The sequence below is a fragment of the Hippocampus zosterae genome, chromosome 18 (assembly GCF_025434085.1).
Source record: "Hippocampus zosterae strain Florida chromosome 18, ASM2543408v3, whole genome shotgun sequence".
Lineage (NCBI taxonomy): Eukaryota > Metazoa > Chordata > Actinopteri > Syngnathiformes > Syngnathidae > Hippocampus > Hippocampus zosterae.
The window spans coordinates 9,792,698-9,812,325 of record NC_067468.1 but is presented as its reverse complement, the minus strand read 5'-3'; the positions used below and the strand labels follow the sequence as shown (position 1 = coordinate 9,812,325).

The following is a 19,628-nucleotide window of genomic DNA, read 5'->3' as shown; positions in this document are numbered from 1 at the left end:
GAGGAGAGTCGGGAATGGGGATCAAGATTTTAGGCGTAACATTTTTTAAATGTGTATGTTTTAACATTCTTTACATTCTTAATCTCTGATCCTTTATTCCAAAAGTTGGTATCATCAGAGAGGTTTCAAAACACAGAAACCTACTAATGATATTAATTGTTTTCAATGAATTCAGTAGAAAGTTAAATTACAAACACGCAATAAGTTTTTACAATGTTCAACATTTTTGGACTAAACAAATCCAGTAACTGAATCCTGATTGAAATTGAACTGAAAAAAATAATTGCCAGCTTGATTATTAAAATTAGGTATAGCAAGTCCAGATACCAGGTATCGGTGTTAGGCCGATACCGGTCTCATTCCAATGTATCGGTACTCGAAGAGGCTGCCAATACCTGCTGCTGATACTTAAAGCAAAAAAAGAAAAAAATCGGACACTATTAGTCCTCCTCGACAGCAGACATTTTTAAAATTTTCATTCATTGTCTAAACACAAGGAGTTATTATGATCTCATTTACAATTCCATTCATATCACAATTTATGTTTGTGAATGAATCGTTACACCCGTACGAAACCCACTTGAGCTTTATTGAACTTTTTAGCACAATACTCTAAAGAACTGTGATTTTCTGCTGACGTATTGTTTATTACTGACATTTTTCCTCCCTTTTCTGATTGGCCGTCAGATATCCAGGCGGCGCAATGTCGTCCAACATCCACGTGTCGCTGGACAACCCGTACGGTCAGGTGACCATCCCCCGTGCCCACCTGCGTACGTCGACAGACGGCGCCACGGTGATCGCCAATCCGGCGGTAGTCAACGGAAACGACCACAACCCCTATGTGTCTCCGCCGCCGTATTTGGTGAAGGAAGTGGAGGACGAGGGAAGCGGGGGGCGCTGCGCCTGCTGCTACAGATGCAGGAGGAGGAAGTGATGTCACAGCCGGGACACTGCGCCGTGACTGATTGGCTCCGAGAAAGGAAGATGTTGACTGAAGAGAAATGGAATGGAATTGTTAGGGTGACCTTCTCGTAGTTAGCCGCAAGCGACGAGTCGCTAACGGCTAGCCACTAATGACTTGTCACTACGAGCTAGCCGATAACAGCTAGCTACTAACAACTAACCGCTCTCAGCTAGCCACAAGCGACTATCCGCTATCAGCTAGCCTCACACAACCGACAAGCCTCCCGTTTAACACTTGGAAAACTGAAAATGAAAGACTGAAGGTGTCAATTGTTAAAAAAAACCAAAACAACTAATGAAGGAACTTGCCATCTGTGGTTTTCTTTTATTTTGTCAACTGTGAGTGTTTTTATCAGGGCTTGACCGATGAATCGGCGATTGAATTAATATTAGACCTTTTCAAATTGTCCCCACCCCCCGCCCAAAAAAAAGGATGCTTTTTTGGGCTTTTAAAAAAATCTGCCTTCACCACCTCTCCCCCCAAGAAATATGTTTTTGGGCTTAATTTGGGGGGGGGGCAGATTTTTTTTCCGACATTAATACCTCACATCATAACACCAAGATAATGCCATCTGCTGTAAATACTAAAACGCAAAAACATTCTGCAAAAGATAATTGGCGGTTTAATTCATTATTCAAATTAAGGCTAGCGAGTACTGATATCGGGTATTGGTGTTAGACCTTATTTCAGTGAATCAAGTACTTGGATTGGCCTCCAAAAGAGTTCATATCGGTCGTGTCCTCGTTTTTTTTTTTTTTAATCCTTCAAGATGTTGAAACATTCATCAAACTTTGACCCGAACTGCAACAGAGCTGAGGTCAAGCAAGGTTAATGAAGGTCAACGGAGAGTGCAGGAGGCCACGCAAGGCAACAACTAACTAACTTGTTGCGTTTCGAGGAATGTTTTCTATGATCAAACGTTATCTTATAGTCCGTATGGAAAATGACAATATCTGATTTGTACATGAATACAGTTTTTTAACAGCACAAGCCAAATTGTGTTTCTTTCTAATAACCTCTTCTAACACACATCTGTAAACATTTATGTTGACACTGGCATATATAAATACCTGATTAAAATGATTGAATGTTGCCCTTTTCATCACTGGGGTATTACAACTTGGGGGCAGTGTGGCTCAGTGTTCTTCTTCCAACAAAGTTGCAGGTTCCATTCCCAAATGTCCTTGAGCAAGATACTGCGCCGGATGCTGCGTCATCAGGAGATGCATGATGAGATGGTCGGTGTATAAGTCCTGCGATGACCTTGACGGGAGTAAAGATGGAATGGTACCACACGATTTTTAAATGTAAAAAAGCAAAAAATTTATGTGAATAAATTAAACACACACACACACATAATTTGTGAACTATATTTTTCATAAAAAATATGAAACATTATTGAAAAAAAATGTTTTAAATGACACTATTTTAAACTATTTAAAATATCAAATGAAATGTGTAAAAACTAAATAGAAGCCTTTTTTGGGGGGTAAAATGAAGGTGAAAAATGATCAACTTCCACATGAGGCCCGCATGAAAGTGACACTAAACAAAAGCGTCCAATCACCATTGACATCAGCCCAGCGTGGATTCCTGTTGCTAGGCAACCGCCGGTGCAACCTGATCAGCGACAGCGGCAGCCAATAGAAAAAGACGTGTTGAATATTTCATCCAAATCCGACAAAAGTACCTTGAAGGCGAGCAGGAAGTGACGCCGAAGACGACCACAAGCGGCGGGCAACCAAGACGCTGCCGTGGCATAAAGAAGCGCAAAGTCCAAAACAGACAGGATGTGACATCATCAGGTAAGTTTGAAGCAAGCCCCTCCCTCATCGCCGTTTGCTTTTTAATGTTTACTTGGGTTATCTTTGTTTGACGATCATCTTCAGCATTCAAGTGGGGAAACTATGCAAACAAAATTTGAGAAGGGGGAAAATGTTTTTTTTGACGTGGGAATTATTTATTGAGCTTTGTAGGGGACTTTCTCTGCCTCTTGCACTTAATGCCACTGGCTTGTGCGTGTGCAGATGAAAATGTCCCATGAAGCGGAAGCCTCGATGGCGGCGGCATCCCTGCGTTGCATCGTGTGCTTCGGCCGCTACGATCTGGCAGCGCGGTTGCCGCGGCAACTTCACTGCGGCCACACCTTCTGCCAGGCGTGCATCAAGCGACTGGACATCGTCATCAACGAGCAGGTGACCTCCTGACCCCGACATAGGAAGTCGTGCCACCAGCTGGCCACTCGCCCAAGTCAATTCGATTTTATTCGCAGTACACGTACACATACGTGGTTTCATATTTTTGAGATGCTACTTAGTGTGCAAAGAAGGATTGCGTGTCAACCAACCTTACTTCCCGTTTGGTCTTGGTCAGGTGTGGATCCCGTGTCCTCAATGCCGCCAGAACACGCCTCGTCCCCGCGGGGGCGCTGCCGCGCTAGACCTCAACTTGACCTGCTTCTTGGCACTCAAGACGCACGCTGGCTCCGCCCCCTGCATTGCTGAGGCGGGGTCAAACGGCGAGGGGGCAGTGGCCGGGAACGGGAAGAAGACCACATGGGCGACCAAGGACGTGGCCTGTGAGGAAGCGTGGTCGCACGGGGGGCTCGCAGAACCTCGCTTTCATCGCCACGCCAACTGCTGTAAGCCGCTCTCCTATTGGTTGTGTTGCTGCTGTTGCTGCCCGGGGCGGGGATAAAATAAGGGGCGGTGTCTAATCACTATTGAAGCATCAAATAGTTTAAATGGACCTGATATTTTCCCATGGTGCCTTGACCTGAAATCCCGAGTAACCAACTTTCCTCATTGGCACAGAGAAGTCGGGTTTCCATGGAGCCATGTTTAAAATAAAATCCTGCAATAAAAATGTCAAAACAATCGCAACTAGTGCACAATAGATGACTGAGGTCCATCTTTAGAAATCGTGTGACGTTTAAATTAGATCAGAATGGGTCACGACCAAAGATGTCAAGATGTCTCTGCTTAAAGCCAGCTTGTGAAATTCAGTTACAGTGGAGCCCCGCTCTTCGCAGAGGATAAGGACCCGGCTAGCAGCGAAAATCTGCAAATAATTGATGTTCATTGTAATTGGCAATTTCTTAAAGCATTTTCTTGAAATGTTTTTGTGAAATAAAATGAAAAAATAACCATTAAACCAACGGCAATAATCAGGGATGGGAGTGGGCCACTCTCCCCCCAAAAAATCCAAGAATAATTGATGCAATTTGATGTTCATTATTTTTCAAATTGCAAATAAGAAGGGCATTCATTCATTCATTCATCTTCCTAACCGCTTGATCCTCACTAGGGTCGCGGGGAGTGCTTGAGCCCATCCCAGCTGTCTTCGGGCAGTAGGCGGGGGACACCCTGAATCGGTTGCCAGCCAATCGCAGGGCACACAGAGACGAACAACCATACGCACTCACACTCACACCTAGGGACAATTTAGAGTGTTCAATCAGCCTGCCACGCATGTTTTTGGAATGTGGGAGGAAAACGGAGCACCCGGAGAAAACCCACGCAGGCCCGGGGAGAACATGCAAACTCCACACAGGGAGGCCGGAGCTGGAATCGAACCCGGTACCTCTGCACTGTGAAGCCGACGTGCTAACCACTGGACTACCGGGCCACGCAATTAATTTAAAATGCAAACAGGCGAATTTGTTACACACCAAACAACAAAGGGTTTCACCCCCCAAAAATCTGCAAATGTGCGGGGGTCCACTGTACAACTCAAACAAACAGCCGCTGATTATTGGAGTCTTTTAAGGGCGAGGCTTAAATCAGAAACGGTTGAAACATAACTTTCCTCCACCTCTTAAAAAAAACTAAAAAACAAGGACTTGATTTGACATGATTATTTCCAAGATTTCCAATACAGCAGCTGCAAGGCATTGTGGGATATGTCCTCAATGTTTCCCCACGGGCAAGTGTCCCCTCTTGCCCCCCCCCCCCCCAAGTTCAAGTTCAACCCAGCTGGCTCAGCCAATCAGAGGCTGCCCAGCCCCTCGCCCACTCTGACAGTTTGTCCCGGCTTGACGCTGAAGGCAAAACTTTTGGGGGCTTCGAAGAGTACCACCACTGTAGAGCCTAAATTAAACTCGCCCACCGCCTCCCCCCGCTGCAGGGCCACACCCTCTTTGGCCAGCTCCGCCCCCGCAGCATAACGCAGGTCGTGGAAATGGCCTTTTTTGTCGCCCGGCGCGTTCGTCTGCAGCTCCTGAAAGCGGCACCAATAGCACATAGCAAACAACACATTAGCTTTGGGTCTCCCCTATGCTTCTTGTAATTTTTTAGTACGCGTTAGATGTTTGCCTTTAAGGGGCGTGACCTAGCGAGCGACGTACGCAAGTCAAAGCGGTGGCGTTGGGTGTTTACCATGCGGCTAGTTCAGCGTTCAAGTGTATTTATTTTGCATTGGTGTGTTTCAAGAAACGAATGAAAGTGCATGAGCGGCCGTGGCTCTCCTTGCCCACTTGGCAGGGCATTGGAGTGCATTCTATGCATATTTATTTTCCACTGCCCTCGAGCGATGGCATAACTGAAGGAGTCATGACCGGCAACCCTTGGAAAGTATCACCTATTTGATTCATTGTAAGAGTCTTTTTTGGAAACATGTGGGGAGTCAAATTTGATCAGAATCACTTTGGGAGTCGCTGCTGGAGTCACTTTGAAAGAGACTACTGGAGAGACTATTACTGTCAGTTTGAGAAGGTTTCTTGAACTGATAGGAGTCACTGCGGGAGTCACGCCTGGAGTCGATTTGTGAACCATTTTAGGATTTTCTACGAGAGTCACAATTGGAGTTGGGTCACCATTGGAGTCAATGGGAATCACTTCAGGGGTGACTTTGAGAATCATGCGTGTGTATGCGAGTGTGTGTGCGCGCGACCGTCGACTGACTTGGTCAAAGTAGATGCGGATGGATCCCACGTTGGTGGCGCCGACGGCCGTCAATGAAAAGAAGCCATGTCGCCATCGTCCGCTCAGAGCCACGCGCTCATTCAGGCAAAACAGCGCTTTCACCCGGCCCGCTACGCCCGGACTCACCGACAGCAGCGAACCTGACCACCATGCAGTTTCATTTAATTAACGTCGCACACACACAAGTGGTAGCCGTGCGCGCTGACCTGTGAAGTGTCGCCTGAGCGCCACCGTCCAGTCGGCGGGCGAATGGAAGCGATGATAGTCACCGGGGGCTAAGTAAACAACAGCGTGGAACAGGTCGTTGTCGGGATTCGTCAGGAGTCCGTCCCGGAAGGACGACGACGACGATGATGGCGACGACTCTGTGCTCATGGCCGGGGTCACTAAGGGAGTCACATTCGGAGTCAGTTTTAAAGAGTCACTTTGGTAGTCACTTCAGGAGTCATGCTGTGAGTCACTGAATACGTCATTACAGGAATCATTATTGGAGTCAGTTCAAGAGTCACTACTAGAATCATTTTGAAGGTCACTTTTGGCATCACTTGGTCAGTCACTTCCACTTTGGGAGTAACTTCTGCAGTTTCCACGGAAGTCCTTTCACAGGTCACATTGGGAGTCATTTTACGAATCAATACAGGAGTCACGATAGGACTTGTTACTGGAGTCAATTTGGGAGTGAGTTTGAGGGTCACTTTCATTAGACATCCTAAAGTGAATTTTGTAGTCCCAGAGTCAAATTTGTTTTGACAGGAATCGATATGGTGATCTGTTTTGGGAGTCAGAAGTGGAGTGACATGTGTGCTCTGATGCGGGTGTTGTTTTTCTCACGGTCGCCGTGTCCATCTTGCGGCCCCAAGAAGTGTTCCAGACTATACGTGACCCCCTTCACTTGCTCCACCTCTGAACTCAACACGCGACCCAAGTGGACAATCCTGCCATCTGCTGGAGACACCTGACATCACATGTCAACAGTCATTCGCCACAGTGACATCATCATCATATTTATAAGAAAGTGGGGAAAAAGGAGGAGCTTGTTAAGGAAGTCTTACCAGACAGGAGGCGGAGCAAAGCGGCCGCGCCGACTCTTTGAGAGGGCGCCGGAAAAACTCTCCGAGATTGCGGTAGAGACGCAAGTCCTCCACTGCTGCTTCCTATTGGACGAAACAGCACGGTGACCACAAGGTGGCTCCGGTCCAATCAACACAAACTCCCCAAATAACGATGCCGATTTTATAGCGCCGTGAGATATTCGATTGTGTGCGTGTGTGTATGTTCTTTGTCCTGACCTGCATGTTGACTCCAAAGGTCCAGATGTAGAGCGAGTAGACGGGTTTGCGTAGCCATGTCGGAAGCTCCACCCCGTTGACGCGACCCCAAGCTCGAGATAGCAGGCGGGTGGGGAAGGAGCGATATAGCGCCACCTGTGAGACGCACACGACACTGCACGTGAACAGGAGGAGGGCGAGCGGTCAGATGCGGTCTGGCTCCAATAAGAATGAGGCCCTCACGCGATTGGCCAGTGGCTGCAGCGTGCGGACAGGCAGGAAGTAGCAGAGGAATGACATTGGCCAGCGACGCCAAGAGGCGGAGCCACGCACGCGTGCGCTGAGCGCACTCAGATGACGACGCGCCAAATGCGGCAGCTGCAGTCTGATTCGTTCATTCATTTGATGAGGAAGAGGACAGGAAGGAAGCGAAACCTTAGAAAACGTCCAAAAACTACAGTCGTCCCTCGTCACATCGCGGTTCACTTTGGGCGGACAAATGGTACAGCAGATTTTTTTATGTCTGCCTGCCTCATTTCATGTCGCGGATATTTTTTTGCTTCTAAAAATGCATCACAAGCACATTGATGCTCCATTCGCATGGCCGTAACAAAGTCAGTGTGGCTAACGGTTAGTAGCCCCTAGTGCAGGCTCTCATCCGTTGACACCCACGTCACTCACCGCCATTTTAAGCCACAAGCATTCAAAAGCACTGATACTACAGTGTAGAACATGAGGATAGCAACCCAAAGCGGACAAAAATAATAACACCTCACATACTGTATATATTTTGGCTTGGTACAGTATTAAGCATCAAACTTTCAAATAAATTGAAAAATAAAGCTAGATGTCCCAACGTTGAAGAATTTTGTCAATGGCGGGGTGTTCGGTAACCTACATGATAAATGAGGGACTACTGTAATCATCTTATTTACTTAAAAACTAACTCATGAGCTGGTCTCTCACACACCCTCACGCAAACATCCATGAAGGGGATAATTCTGAGGGCGTGTGTGTGTGTGCTAAGTGGGTTAACACAGGATCAAGCAGAATTAGGATCTCATGCTCCAACTGCGCTCGCACACACACACACACACACACACAACGCAAATATCACACACTGTATAGGCAGAATTATTTCACACCCAAAATATGCCAATTACACACCAACCATCTCTCACACACACACACACACACACACACACACACACACACACACACACACACAAGTTTTTATATTACCTGAGTCGAGCTGCTGCTCGCTTCACCCTTCCACCTGCTCCCCCTCTTTCTCCCTCCCTTGTTCTGCCAACACGTCGCAGCGGGTCACGCTTACCACACCCTGCATCACGCCTACTACACACCCCGCGGTGGTGGTGACAAGAGCTGCCGCTCACCATGCGGCCGTTGTTTGATTTCGCTCGCGGGCAGCAACTTCTCACCTGAGTGGGCGTGGCCAGTGCCGGTGGGGTTTCATCTTCCCGGTTCCGCCTCTTGTAATGTTGGTAACCATAGTAACCACCGCCTGTCACCACCAGGAGAGGGAGGGGCCGGGGACGCAAAAGGAAGCCGCGCCCTGACAGAAAGGAGACAGTTGATTGGTCCTCAGTAGGCCCCGCCTCCTTTTAAAGGTTTTCAAATAAAAATAACTTTTTAATACGTTTTTTTTTTCAACTTACCAGAGTTGAAGAAACGTCGCTGGCTACAGTTCACAGGGCGAAATCTGAAACATCCAAATGAATATCAGCACTAGCAAAGTGACACCCACGTTTGTTTGGTACCGATCATTTCTGCTAGCTCGTCTATGGCACTTCCAATTGTATGATGGCTTTAGTGTAGCACAGGAGAAAACAACTTTGTGTTTCATGAGTGATTTGTGTGCGCTCGATGTTGTGAATGAACTAAAACACCCTTCATGGACAGAGGTGTTTTGCAGTTTATTCCCCTTCAGTGCCAAAGTGAAAGATTCGGTGCATTATGATTGGCTATAATTTTTACAGTGGCCACATTGTGTTGTTGCGATTCAAATTTGGTATTTTCAGAAAATTATGAAAGGGAAATTTTATGGCAGAACCCCCGTGCGCTGCTTGAATGTTGAGTAAGAGCTACCAAGAGCACAAAAGAAGGGGTTTGGCCTCTCGTCAGACCGAGCTTGATCACTTAATGCAACAACGTTTAGGATTGCAGCAGAATGAGCTCGTGAGGTTGACGACACCTGTTCACGTAACAATCACAGGAAGTTGAGAGAAGAACCAAACATTTCGAATGTGTAATTACTACTCAAGGTCCCTTCAGTTTTTATGCCATTTTGTCACAAAGTACACTAAGGTAAAGTTCTGACTGTAAATCTGCCGATTGCGGGACAAATAAAGGATATCTTAATCTTAAACAAGCTCTAACGACAATATTGATCGATAGCGTGATCATCATGAAATTGGTCACACTGTGCACGTCATATGTCCACACGTACACAATGGAAGCGTCGCGTTTCAAAAACGTCACAACTTTAATCGCACTGTTGTCATGTTGACACGTGTTTCAAGTTTTCAAAAGTATAAAAATCCCCCGAAATTCAAAATACCTGCAAATCTTCCGGCCGCACACGGTCCACAAGGACGCCGCCATCTTGTGTGTACGGAAATGACGTTTAATGACGTAATGTGTTTGCGTTGTTGTGAACATGTTAAATCAAATACTAACAAATCATTTTCAATTATATCCTCTTCTGAATTTAAAACTTTTATTTCATTCATCGTTCCATGTTGGTTTTTTGGCATACATGATAAAAGTAATTGTCAATCCCCTCGGTTTTCCTTGACGTTTGCCATTGACTGAAGCAAATGAATTCAAAATAAACGTAATGAAAATAGCAATGCTCTTAATGTCTTTCTTCACCTTGTTTCTCCAAAACGCACCATTCTTATGCACTCTTGCTGTCTACTGATTAATGACTTGTCTATAAAAGTTCTTGCACACATTAAACCTCTTGACAATACTCATGCTTGAAGTTCAACATTAGCATAAAGCCATTTGTCAGGTGTTCATGGGGTTTAATAAAATACATTGAAGTCAAAAACAAGCTTTTTTTATTGTGAACAAAGGAAAACATGGACATGTACTATGCCTGAGTGTGTGTTCACAAAAGTGCACTCTTGGCATACGTCAACAAACAAAGCGATTGATTGAAGGATGCCCGGAGATCCGCCCACCCCGCCTCCAGCCGTGAGGAGAGACCGACCAACGCTTCCATAGCGACGGCATCCTGAGCCAGCGAGCGGAGGTGAAGCTGTCAAACAGGAAGTCAAAATGTATCATATCCGATCATCCCTTCCTACATGCCACATAAATATCTATTGTGATTAGGTATGATTCAATTCATCGTTCTGACCTGAGAGTCAACTACATAGTTCGCCGCATCATAATACATATATATGTAGAGTGATTGGGGAGCAGGAAATGAGGGAATGATTCTGAACGCAGTGTCTGTTACCTTGAGAAATAGTGACAGATAGGCATGTGCCAGATCAAAGTCTCGCCCACTGGCCAGCATGCTGTCAATCATGCGAATGAAGGCCAAAAAGAGGCTGCTGGCTCCACCCCCTTCAGGTGACAGACCCGCAAGCTCAACTGACACAGCAGATGGACCGAAACTCTTCAAAAGCTCCATGGGAACTGCGACTGAATGGACCAAACAAAAAAAAAATCTTCATGATGGAATTATAATAGATGTAATCCGGTTTTGAGTGAATGCACTCACACGACCCTGCGTCAAGACCCGCCTCCAGAGCAGAACTGAACTTTGACCTCTGAGAGGGCAGACTGCAGCTCAGCACTTTTGACTGAAACAAACACGCGATTATTAATACGACTGTGATGAATGTAAAGGTGTAAAATGGTGCGATGGATGCTAACCTGCGTTTCATCCTGCGGTAGGGAGAAGCGCGGTGTGAGGCCTGGCACAGTGGGCAGGAAGAAGGGCGCTGACGCTCCTGACACGGGCGGAGTCACTGCTTTGTTCCTCCTCTGAAAATATTCTGCCATCATTTGTTACTTGTTCAACATATGACCACCACCTGATTCACATGAGCGTGTGCTTTTGGTCATGACATCGTGCGTCACATGACACCATCCGTGTACCTTGATGGTGTCCAGGCACAGCAGATGTTTCCATCTCGACTCGGGTAGCTGCGACAGCGTCACAAGCTCCGCCCCCAGCTGCTCTGCCGAGCTGTACGCATCGTCAGGCCCCTCCTCTTCCTCCTCTATCACTTCCTGCTCGGCTTCCAGTGCCCCTCCGCCTGGCAGAGTCTCCGCCTCTGGCTGGTAGTCGGCCGGGAGTGGACGGAGCCCGACAGGCCCGCACAGGCTTTTATTGGTCCTGAGGAGGAGAGCCCGCTTTGTGATTGGCTGCTGTCAATTGCGCAAAGAGAAAGTGAAAATGTGTCGGCTGACCATAAACAAATGCCCAGGCTGTCCACATGTGACGTTGCCAGGAAATCTCCAGTCGGGGACATGGACACACCCACTGGCGTCATGGAAATCAGGAAGCAGTCCACCAGGCTGCACACGCAACAAGATTTTTAGTTTTGTTAGCACTTCTAGTTTTGTAACGGGGAGAAATTAGGCTCTGACCTTCCTGAAGGGAGGTCCCACGTACGAATGGTGCAATCCATCCCAGCGGTGATCAACCAGCGACCGTCTGGGCTGAAAGTCTGACAACAAACAATATCAAAGGATCAATGGAAAGCCCAATGGCTGTTTGAGCACCTTTATTTCTTGTACGAGGCACAATGTACATTATTGCCCATTTGACTTTTTGTTTTGTTGTTGTCAATGCTATGGTTCAAAGGTGAGATCACAAATGACTTGATCTGGTGCTATTTATTTTTTTCCGCCCAAACTTTGAAGGATGTGTACGGGGTTCATCATTTGATCGCAAGTCACTTACCATGTCGTTGGTGTTGCCGTGGTGACCCGCAAACTTGCGGACCACTCGCTTGGTTTCAACGTCAACGATCAGCAGCGTGAAGTCATCCAGAGCCACTGCCAGCATACCGCTGAGAGGAAGACACTTGTAAGTGTGTGTGTGTGTGTGTGTGTGTGGGGCGGGGGGGGGGTTGCATGTGGTTACCTGTCCCTGTGTAGCTTCATGGTCGAGGGCGCCGCACTTAGCTTGATCTGGTCTTCTTGTTTGCGGGTCTTGAAGCGCCAGAACTTGAGCAGGCAATCAGACGCGGTGGTGAAAGTCCGCTGATTGAGGCCATCAGTGGCCACGCCTCGCACTGCGCCGATGTGAGCTTTTGGGAAAAGGCGGAGTTACCGGGAGGGAGACTGGGGGGGGGGGGGGGGGGTTGAAGAGTGGCGGGAATCACCTTTGTGCTCGTCTCCATAACAACCGCGATGAAATCCGGACTGCAAGTTGTAAATGTCAACGCGGCCGCACGAAGACCCCACAATTGCAAAGTTTCCACAGGAAGTGATGTCAACCGCCTGGGATATGACACGGGAAGTGGCGTAAGTGTGCAAAGGCCGGCAGCGCGTCGCTGTTAGGTGAGTGTTGTGAGTGCCGCCATTACCGCGGCGACGGCGTTGCTGCCGCTTTCCGGCGGTCTGAAGTGGTGCGCCCCCATGGTACAGCGCTGGTAGTTCCAAGTGGTGGTTGCCAGGCGACCGCGGTGACATGCTACGATGCCGTCCCAGTCTGATTGGCGGGCTGTAGCTGTCAATAAACATGGCGAACAGCGACGTCACGTCGGCACATCTTGACTCTGAGAGGATTTGTCAATGTGTGTGCGAGCGCCAACCGCAGGAGAAGGCAGTGATTGCGGGCAGCCGCAGTTCCTCATACGACAAGCCCTTCTTCTTCTTCTGCTCTTTCTTTTTACTGATGGAGCCTAAACACACACACGCACATATACATTTGAAGAACCAATCAAGTGATGACAGAGTTATGTGTAATTGGAGTCAGACCGTGTCCAAGGTTCTTGTGGAATCTCTCATGGACGGTGGAAAAGGACTGCAGTGTCCCATCTTGCCCTGAAGGGGGAGACATTTTCTTTTGACCACCAGAATGGAAAACAGAACCTCCTGCCGTCCTGATTCTTCCTCATTTTTTGCTTACCTGCACTGAGGATGTTTTTGCCGTCATTACCATAGTGACAGATGGTGGTGGGTGGAGCACTGTGACCCTGGCGATTTCTCAGCAACCTGGCTCCTCCCCCTTCCTGGTCCAGGATCCAGACCTGAAGAAAAGCCAAACGAAAAGGTGTGAAGCGGTCGGACGTCCGGTTGGCGCTAACCACGGCGGCGGCGGCAGCAACCTTGATCGCGTTGTCGCCGGCGCTGGTGATGAGAAGCGGTTCATTGTGCAGAAAGCTGGCGTTGACCGCTGTCTTGTGGGCGTGTCTTAGCTGAGCCGCCAGCTGCTGCCGCTCCAGGTCCCACAAGGCCACGTGACCTTGAGGGCTTCCCGCCGCTAGTGTGGGTGGCCCATCTGCGGGGGAAGGCAGAGTCCCACGTCACCCAAAAAACAAATTCACATAGAAACCACACACACTCGCACACTCACCTGTCCGGAAAGCCAGCGAGGTGATCGGTCCCCAGTCCTGCATGAAGGACATCAGCGTCTCATCCAGTCGGATGTTGTGAATGACGATGCGGCCCGTTGCCGTGCCTACGCCCACCACATCCACCGCCGGGCTCTGTCCAGTTCAAAATAAACAAGTACAGGGAACCCCCGCTAAGTTGCAGACCTTTTTAATGTAGGATAGTCTGAAAGTCCAGTAGTTGGACTCCTTCAGTGTAGTACCACTTTGAGCCACAAAAGGCAGCACTGAGCACTGAGCTCTTCTTGAAGATAAACTGAAGCAGCAGTTGTTTGAAGGTTTGGAATAACACCAAAAAGCCATGCTCATTTCCCTTAACTTGTCTGTGACATTTGATTGAAACACGAGCAATGAGATAAAAGACCGTTTTGTTTAAACATTTTTAAAGGGGACAAAACATTTTTTTTCAAAAATGTTTAATGAGTTCTTTAAATATGGCAGATTTTCTTGTGGGTCTTGAATGCATCCTGCACAACTTGTGGGGGTTCACTGCATCACTACACAACAACAAGCAGGCCTCTCTCACACACTCACACACATATACACTGTATACAAATATCTAGCACATAGAGTATACACAAATCGCTCACACGCAAACGCACAAACTCACCTGTTGCAGCACAGTGACACCTGCCGACCAGCCGGCAAATGTGTACAACAACTTGCTGGACGCCGCAAGACACAAGTGGAACACAACACAAAAGACACACACACACACAAAAGTTAGCGTGATGATTCAAAAACGTGCAAAGCATCAATATTCATTGCTACATTTTTTTGTGGAGCACACGTTGCAGATTTGTATTTGCAGGTGGTCTCGCCCATCCTCGGTTGGATGGTGGGTTGGCGTGCTCGTAGCTAACCTGGTCTTGAGGTTCCAGAGCTGCAAAGCACCCTGGGAACTTCCCAGCAGGACTTTGTTTAGGTACGTGCTGGGGTGCATCATGGCCGACATGTCGAATGTGGCGGGGTCAAAGTTCAGCTCCACATACACGTCTGCCGGAGGAAGCAGAAAACGTGTCATACAAATCACACCCATGGAAACATACAGAAAGACAAACTAACACGCATGCACATACACACAAGCACAAACACACACCCTTATAAACATAGACACACACATAGGTACACGAAAGATGGACGGAGGACCTCACCACCACAATGAACGTCCCAGACGATGACGAGCCCACTGCCATCAGCAGAGATCAGCTGGTCACCGAAAGGAAGCAGCAGGCGCACTTCGTGTTTGTGTCCACGGTAACACATCACCACCTGTCTCACAGAGAATATTCAAGGCCCCGCCCATCGCATATTCTAAGCTCCACCCTCTCCCACAGCCATGTCATCTGACCTCTTTGTTCTTGGCGAAGGCGTACACAAGCGAGCCCGCGGCGGCGAATGTCAACATCCTGTCTGCCGCCAAGCAAGTGATGTCATCCTGGAGGCTGTTACCTATTTGACCCCATCGCAGATCATCATCAATCGGGGTCCACGGGGCACGCTTCACTTTGTGGTCAAGCAAAACAAAGACAAATACTCACTGACGGCGACGATGCCCAAACGATTGACCTGGAACACAGAAAAAAATGAAAATGATGTCAGTGCACCAATGAGGTCCTTCACGACATTTTTGTTACATTGGAAAGTTGTATAGAGAACGTCCAAGGACAATATGGATTTTTTTTCATACAGTTGTACATACATAACAAACATACAGCCCTACACGTCCAGTTGCAGACAGGATACAATGCAAAATATAGACATTACAAAACGGTCAACTCAGAAACACTTTCTCAATTTGATCAGGGGTAACAGCCAAAGTTTTGTTTCTTACGTTGTACGTGTGCAAACATTTCCCGACTGACGTCACTATGTAGAACTCCCGATGCTTGCGATGATAGCGAAGCACGTGCGGCACATGGTTGCAATAAAGCCCTAAAATCCGGAAGCCGCTAAACAAACAACTTCCGCCTGACCCCGCCATCAACGCCGACAAGATCAGAACTCAAGCCGAAAAAGACGACGACAATGGAAAAGAAGAGACCAAGACAACAAATCGGCCGAGACGGCCGAGACGAGCGAGAGGAAGAGGCAAATTGAGTGGGACGCAACAAAAAGGCTCCGTGTGGAAAACTGCAACACCAAACGAAAGTTCCGCACGCGCAAAAAGAAAACGCTGCCCCCTTCCTTCAAACCTCGCACAATTTTTCTACGGGGGAACGATAGGCACGTATTTTGTCAATTTTTAATACGGACAAAAATTTTGTCCATTTTTAATATTGACAAAATCCCTCACCCCCAGCCCAAAAAAAACACTGAAGTACATTGGGAAAATTGTGTGTGCTTCCGTCCGTTTGCCACAAACAATTGGGATTGCTCCCTCCGTAAAAAACACGACACCAAAACCACGAAAAGAAAGACGCACGAAAGAACAAACCAATTTAATGAAATGAATATTGGAAAATTCCATAGACAGGTTCATCTGTGGTTTTATTGTATAAATCCAACTCAAATAAAACTTTGGAGAAAGGCACAATTCCAAATAGAAGGCACAAAAAAAAGTCCCGTCATATTCATCTACTTTCAACATCAAAGAACAGAAACTATATCTTCAGATGCTGAATAACGATTTCACATTTTGACTTCATGCCTTATTTCATAAAACAAACCTCAAACATGATTTTAAACAAATGTACATTTAACCTGATGTACATCCATTGTTAAATGTATTTTCATGGAATGAAGTTCACCTACAAATGTGCAATTTGGGTCACTCTGAAAATTCCACACCCGACGTTGGGTGAGTAAATCCATACAGCGGAATTTGTATACCAAACCTTTCCTATGATGATTTGAGACAAGTTGGTCCAATCAAATGCTGTTTCAGTTTTTGGAATTCTGACAATAGGCTGACCCGTCTGCTCAATAACAATGTGGCAGCATATGCTGTCAAAAGTCAACTTAAAATGCTGCATAAAAACACTGCCAATTTTGCCGCAACTTGTCTGAGTGTTGCCGAATGGACCGAGAGGCTTGTTATTGCCTTGAGTCGGATTGTGTAATACACCTTTCAGTTTCTTGAACCTGTTTTACGCAACGCAACACGACTTGGGAGGAATTTTCTCATTTCAGTCGGCGGTCTTGTCACGGACTGGTGGCGGTGTCGCGGGTGTCCGGGTAGTTGAGGATGTCTCGCTTGGTATGCGTGACGTGCTGCCGATGTTTGACGTAGACCTTCAGCGACCCCTTCAGCAGCACAAAGGTAGCGCCCCCCTGTGGACGGAGGACAATATACATCTTGTTTCTCTTGCTTGTCCTTGAACGTGTTCAGCAAACGAGGTTTGGAAATTCACAACTTCACCTGTGGTCTTTATTTTGTCAAAAATTGAGGATAAAGCGGTTCAGATAACAGATAAAAACAACAAATAGAGTCACTGAGTCACTATTAGCAGTTGTGCAATTCCTTTTCGTTTGCGTATGACTGTATTATACTGCTTTCGATTCTGTTAGCACTACAGTATATGCTTCTAAGTACTGTCACTGAATCGATCGCAGCGAGCTCACCAGGAGGCTCTGCCTCAGGTTGGAGGACACACGTCGGAAAAGAAGACGTCCCAGCAGGCTGGAGATCCACGGGAGGACCAGAGCGCCGCAGAGGATCCGCGACATTGACACGTGGTTTCCCTCCGCCGGTAGGGGAGGCATGTAGCCTCTCACAGCTAACGACGCACAACAACAACACACCAATGACAACGCAGCCTGACACTGCATGCGCACGTGTATGTATGCATGTGTGCGTGTACCGTATTGGCGCTGGTAGGAATATCGGAACCACAGGCGCACCAGGAAATCTTCCCAGTGGACCATCTTCCCCAAGACCAGGATGACAGGGATGGCAGGGAGACCCATGAGCAGGAAAAGAGGGTTGGTATGTTCCATCATGTTCAGACCCTTCTTGTGTCCGACCACCTGAACGCCACGACATACACACACTGTGAGACCACACACACAAAAGCACACGCACACTTCCTAACTCACCTGCATGACGGCCACGGCGCCGTAGGTGACGGCGGACCAGTATGCTGTGCCCACCAGCACCCCAAAGGCAGCCAGCGGACTGGCCCGAGATAGCACGCGGTCCACCTGCTGCAGAAAGTACACCAGCGGACCTGGCAGAAGATGACAATGAATCAACGCTCATATTTATTACAACAGGCATACTCTGTGAGACAGTTGAAACAATTTGTCCAAAGCGACAGCCGTCTGTCCCTATGTTGTGTGCTGAAAGAAAATTTGTCGTACCCATTTTAGGAAAGACAATGTGGTAGTGCGTGCCGCATTGAGGGCAGCTGACGCCCACGCCGCTCCTATCACCATCGGGCCCGCTTCCTCTCTGCCTCTCGTCCAGCCAGCGCTGGAGACACGACTGATGGATCCATTTGGTGCAGCCTTTACACCGGCATGGACTCAGCCACTGGGCGCTGTGATCGTCGCTCTCCGAGGCAAAACACACCCAGCAGTGCCTGACATACATGCGCACAAACATACACGCAAGCACACATACACACAACATTAAAGCTTGATGTGTAACTTATGGTATTTTATGACAGGCACCTTGTTGGCCAGCTAAGGGGTCTTCAGAAAGATGTGTGGTGATCACTCATGGCATTTATGTTTTTTCTTTACACAGTAATCAATTTAGGATTATTTTCTGATGTAGACAAACTGGAGACAAGTGACTACGTGCCACCACTTTGCTCGGTAAAATGTGTCATTTCCAGTCTGTCAGAACAGTCTGCGGCAAACTTTTAATTGTATATTGCCAACAAGCGCTTTTGATGAGGTACAGTAAAGGGTGGTGGCTCCTGCCAAACTGAAAACATAAAGAAAAATGGAATGGATGTTTGTGGGGGTCGGTGGTGGATTTACTTCTCCGACTGCTCAGGCTGCTCCTCATCCAGTGCGGCGGCCATGATGCCTTCCTTCTTCACATTAGCATGAATCCATCAGAGAATCTGTGGGAACGTCACATTAAGCAGGTGAGGTTACATTAAGCTGGATAAGGTCAGGCCAGCCTAACCAAGGTATCAGTAACCAATGTTTCATGACACTTTCGCGACGTCACACACGCACATTCAGCAGACACTTCATTAAGTAAACCCTTTAGAGACATTAGTTGGAGTAAAGTAAATCAAACCCATAATCAAAACTTGCCTTGACAGAGTTAATAATGTACAATTATAAAAACATCAGTGTCACAGTTTAACTATAACTCTAAAATATTTACTCAATTTTTTGGGGGGGGCGCAGACAAACTAAAAGTGAAACGCTAAGAAATTTCTGAGAAATGAAAGCAAGTGGCTTCATATGTGGCAAAATCCGTAAGTTGATATTAGGTCAAAACTAAGTGACAGCGCGAACAACCATTAACTTTATATGGGCCACAATCACAAGTGGTTTCCCCTCCACAAGTTTTAACTTTCAAGTGCGAACAATTTACAGCTAAGCTATTTTAGCTAGCTCGGGTCAACGACGAGGTCTAAGCAAACTCACAAACAGCACGAATAAAACACAGTCGATGGACAAACACACCCCGACCACAAAACCTACCTTGAAGCAACGATACATTCAGTTCTACACTCTTTGGGTTTTGTTTGTCTATTTATTTATTTGTTTTGTTTGTTTCGAAATCTCCTGAGCTAGTTTTACAGTGTTTGGGCTTGACGGTATCTCTCCTGAGACACGCCCCCTTTTGGAAATCTTACACTGATTGGTCGGCCGGTACATTCAGGACACAAAATGAGTGTGGGAAGTGGGAGCACCGACCACGAGGAACAAAACACTGGGAAATCTAGTTGAGATTTGA

General features: G+C 47.3%; 4 protein-coding genes across 6 annotated transcripts; 1 reads left to right on the top strand and 3 right to left on the bottom strand.

Annotated features, from left to right (window-relative positions):
- The first annotated feature begins 2,402 nt into the window (after nt 1-2,402).
- On the top strand, nt 2,403-4,013 carry rnf224 (ring finger protein 224). Its single transcript, XM_052050948.1, has 3 exons — nt 2,403-2,772; nt 2,995-3,162; nt 3,341-4,013. The coding sequence occupies exons 2-3, from the start codon at nt 2,995-2,997 to the stop codon at nt 3,662-3,664; spliced, it is 492 nt and encodes a 163-aa protein (XP_051906908.1). The 5' UTR covers nt 2,403-2,772; the 3' UTR covers nt 3,665-4,013.
- Nucleotides 4,014-4,808: 795 nt separating this feature from the next.
- Nucleotides 4,809-9,816, bottom strand: pisd (phosphatidylserine decarboxylase). Of its 3 annotated transcripts, XM_052050789.1 has the most exons (9): nt 9,739-9,816; nt 8,837-8,880; nt 8,600-8,733; nt 7,179-7,313; nt 6,942-7,043; nt 6,721-6,844; nt 6,096-6,275; nt 5,869-6,029; nt 4,809-5,185 (listed from the first exon to the last, which is right to left on the bottom strand). In XM_052050789.1, exons 1-9 carry the CDS (start codon nt 9,780-9,782, stop codon nt 4,955-4,957), a joined length of 1,155 nt encoding a protein of 384 aa, XP_051906749.1. In that variant the 5' UTR covers nt 9,783-9,816; the 3' UTR covers nt 4,809-4,954. The 3 variants fall into 3 exon arrangements, with proteins under 3 accessions (XP_051906749.1, XP_051906748.1, XP_051906750.1); XM_052050788.1 differs by lacking the exons at nt 8,600-8,733; nt 8,837-8,880; nt 9,739-9,816 and adding exons at nt 7,401-7,542; nt 8,400-8,590; XM_052050790.1 differs by lacking the exons at nt 8,600-8,733; nt 8,837-8,880; nt 9,739-9,816 and adding an exon at nt 7,401-8,373.
- Nucleotides 9,817-10,226: 410 nt separating this feature from the next.
- wdr36 (WD repeat domain 36) lies at nt 10,227-15,895 on the bottom strand. Its single transcript, XM_052050616.1, has 22 exons — nt 15,597-15,895; nt 15,304-15,331; nt 15,114-15,214; nt 14,917-15,034; nt 14,626-14,758; nt 14,373-14,427; nt 13,726-13,858; nt 13,478-13,650; nt 13,279-13,399; nt 13,128-13,193; nt 12,962-13,051; nt 12,734-12,876; nt 12,530-12,647; nt 12,289-12,454; nt 12,106-12,214; nt 11,790-11,869; nt 11,610-11,717; nt 11,295-11,535; nt 11,070-11,180; nt 10,915-10,996; nt 10,648-10,835; nt 10,227-10,443 (listed from the first exon to the last, which is right to left on the bottom strand). The coding sequence occupies exons 1-22, from the start codon at nt 15,744-15,746 to the stop codon at nt 10,294-10,296; spliced, it is 2,664 nt and encodes an 887-aa protein (XP_051906576.1). The 5' UTR covers nt 15,747-15,895; the 3' UTR covers nt 10,227-10,293.
- A 293-nt stretch (nt 15,896-16,188) lies between these two features.
- Nucleotides 16,189-19,528, bottom strand: LOC127591062 (E3 ubiquitin-protein ligase MARCHF5-like). The gene is made up of 7 exons (XM_052050866.1): nt 19,373-19,528; nt 18,692-18,777; nt 18,065-18,285; nt 17,801-17,931; nt 17,566-17,731; nt 17,327-17,481; nt 16,189-17,035 (listed from the first exon to the last, which is right to left on the bottom strand). Exons 2-7 carry the CDS (start codon nt 18,733-18,735, stop codon nt 16,907-16,909), a joined length of 846 nt encoding a protein of 281 aa, XP_051906826.1. The 5' UTR covers nt 18,736-18,777; nt 19,373-19,528; the 3' UTR covers nt 16,189-16,906.
- Between the last annotated feature and the right edge of the window lie 100 nt (nt 19,529-19,628).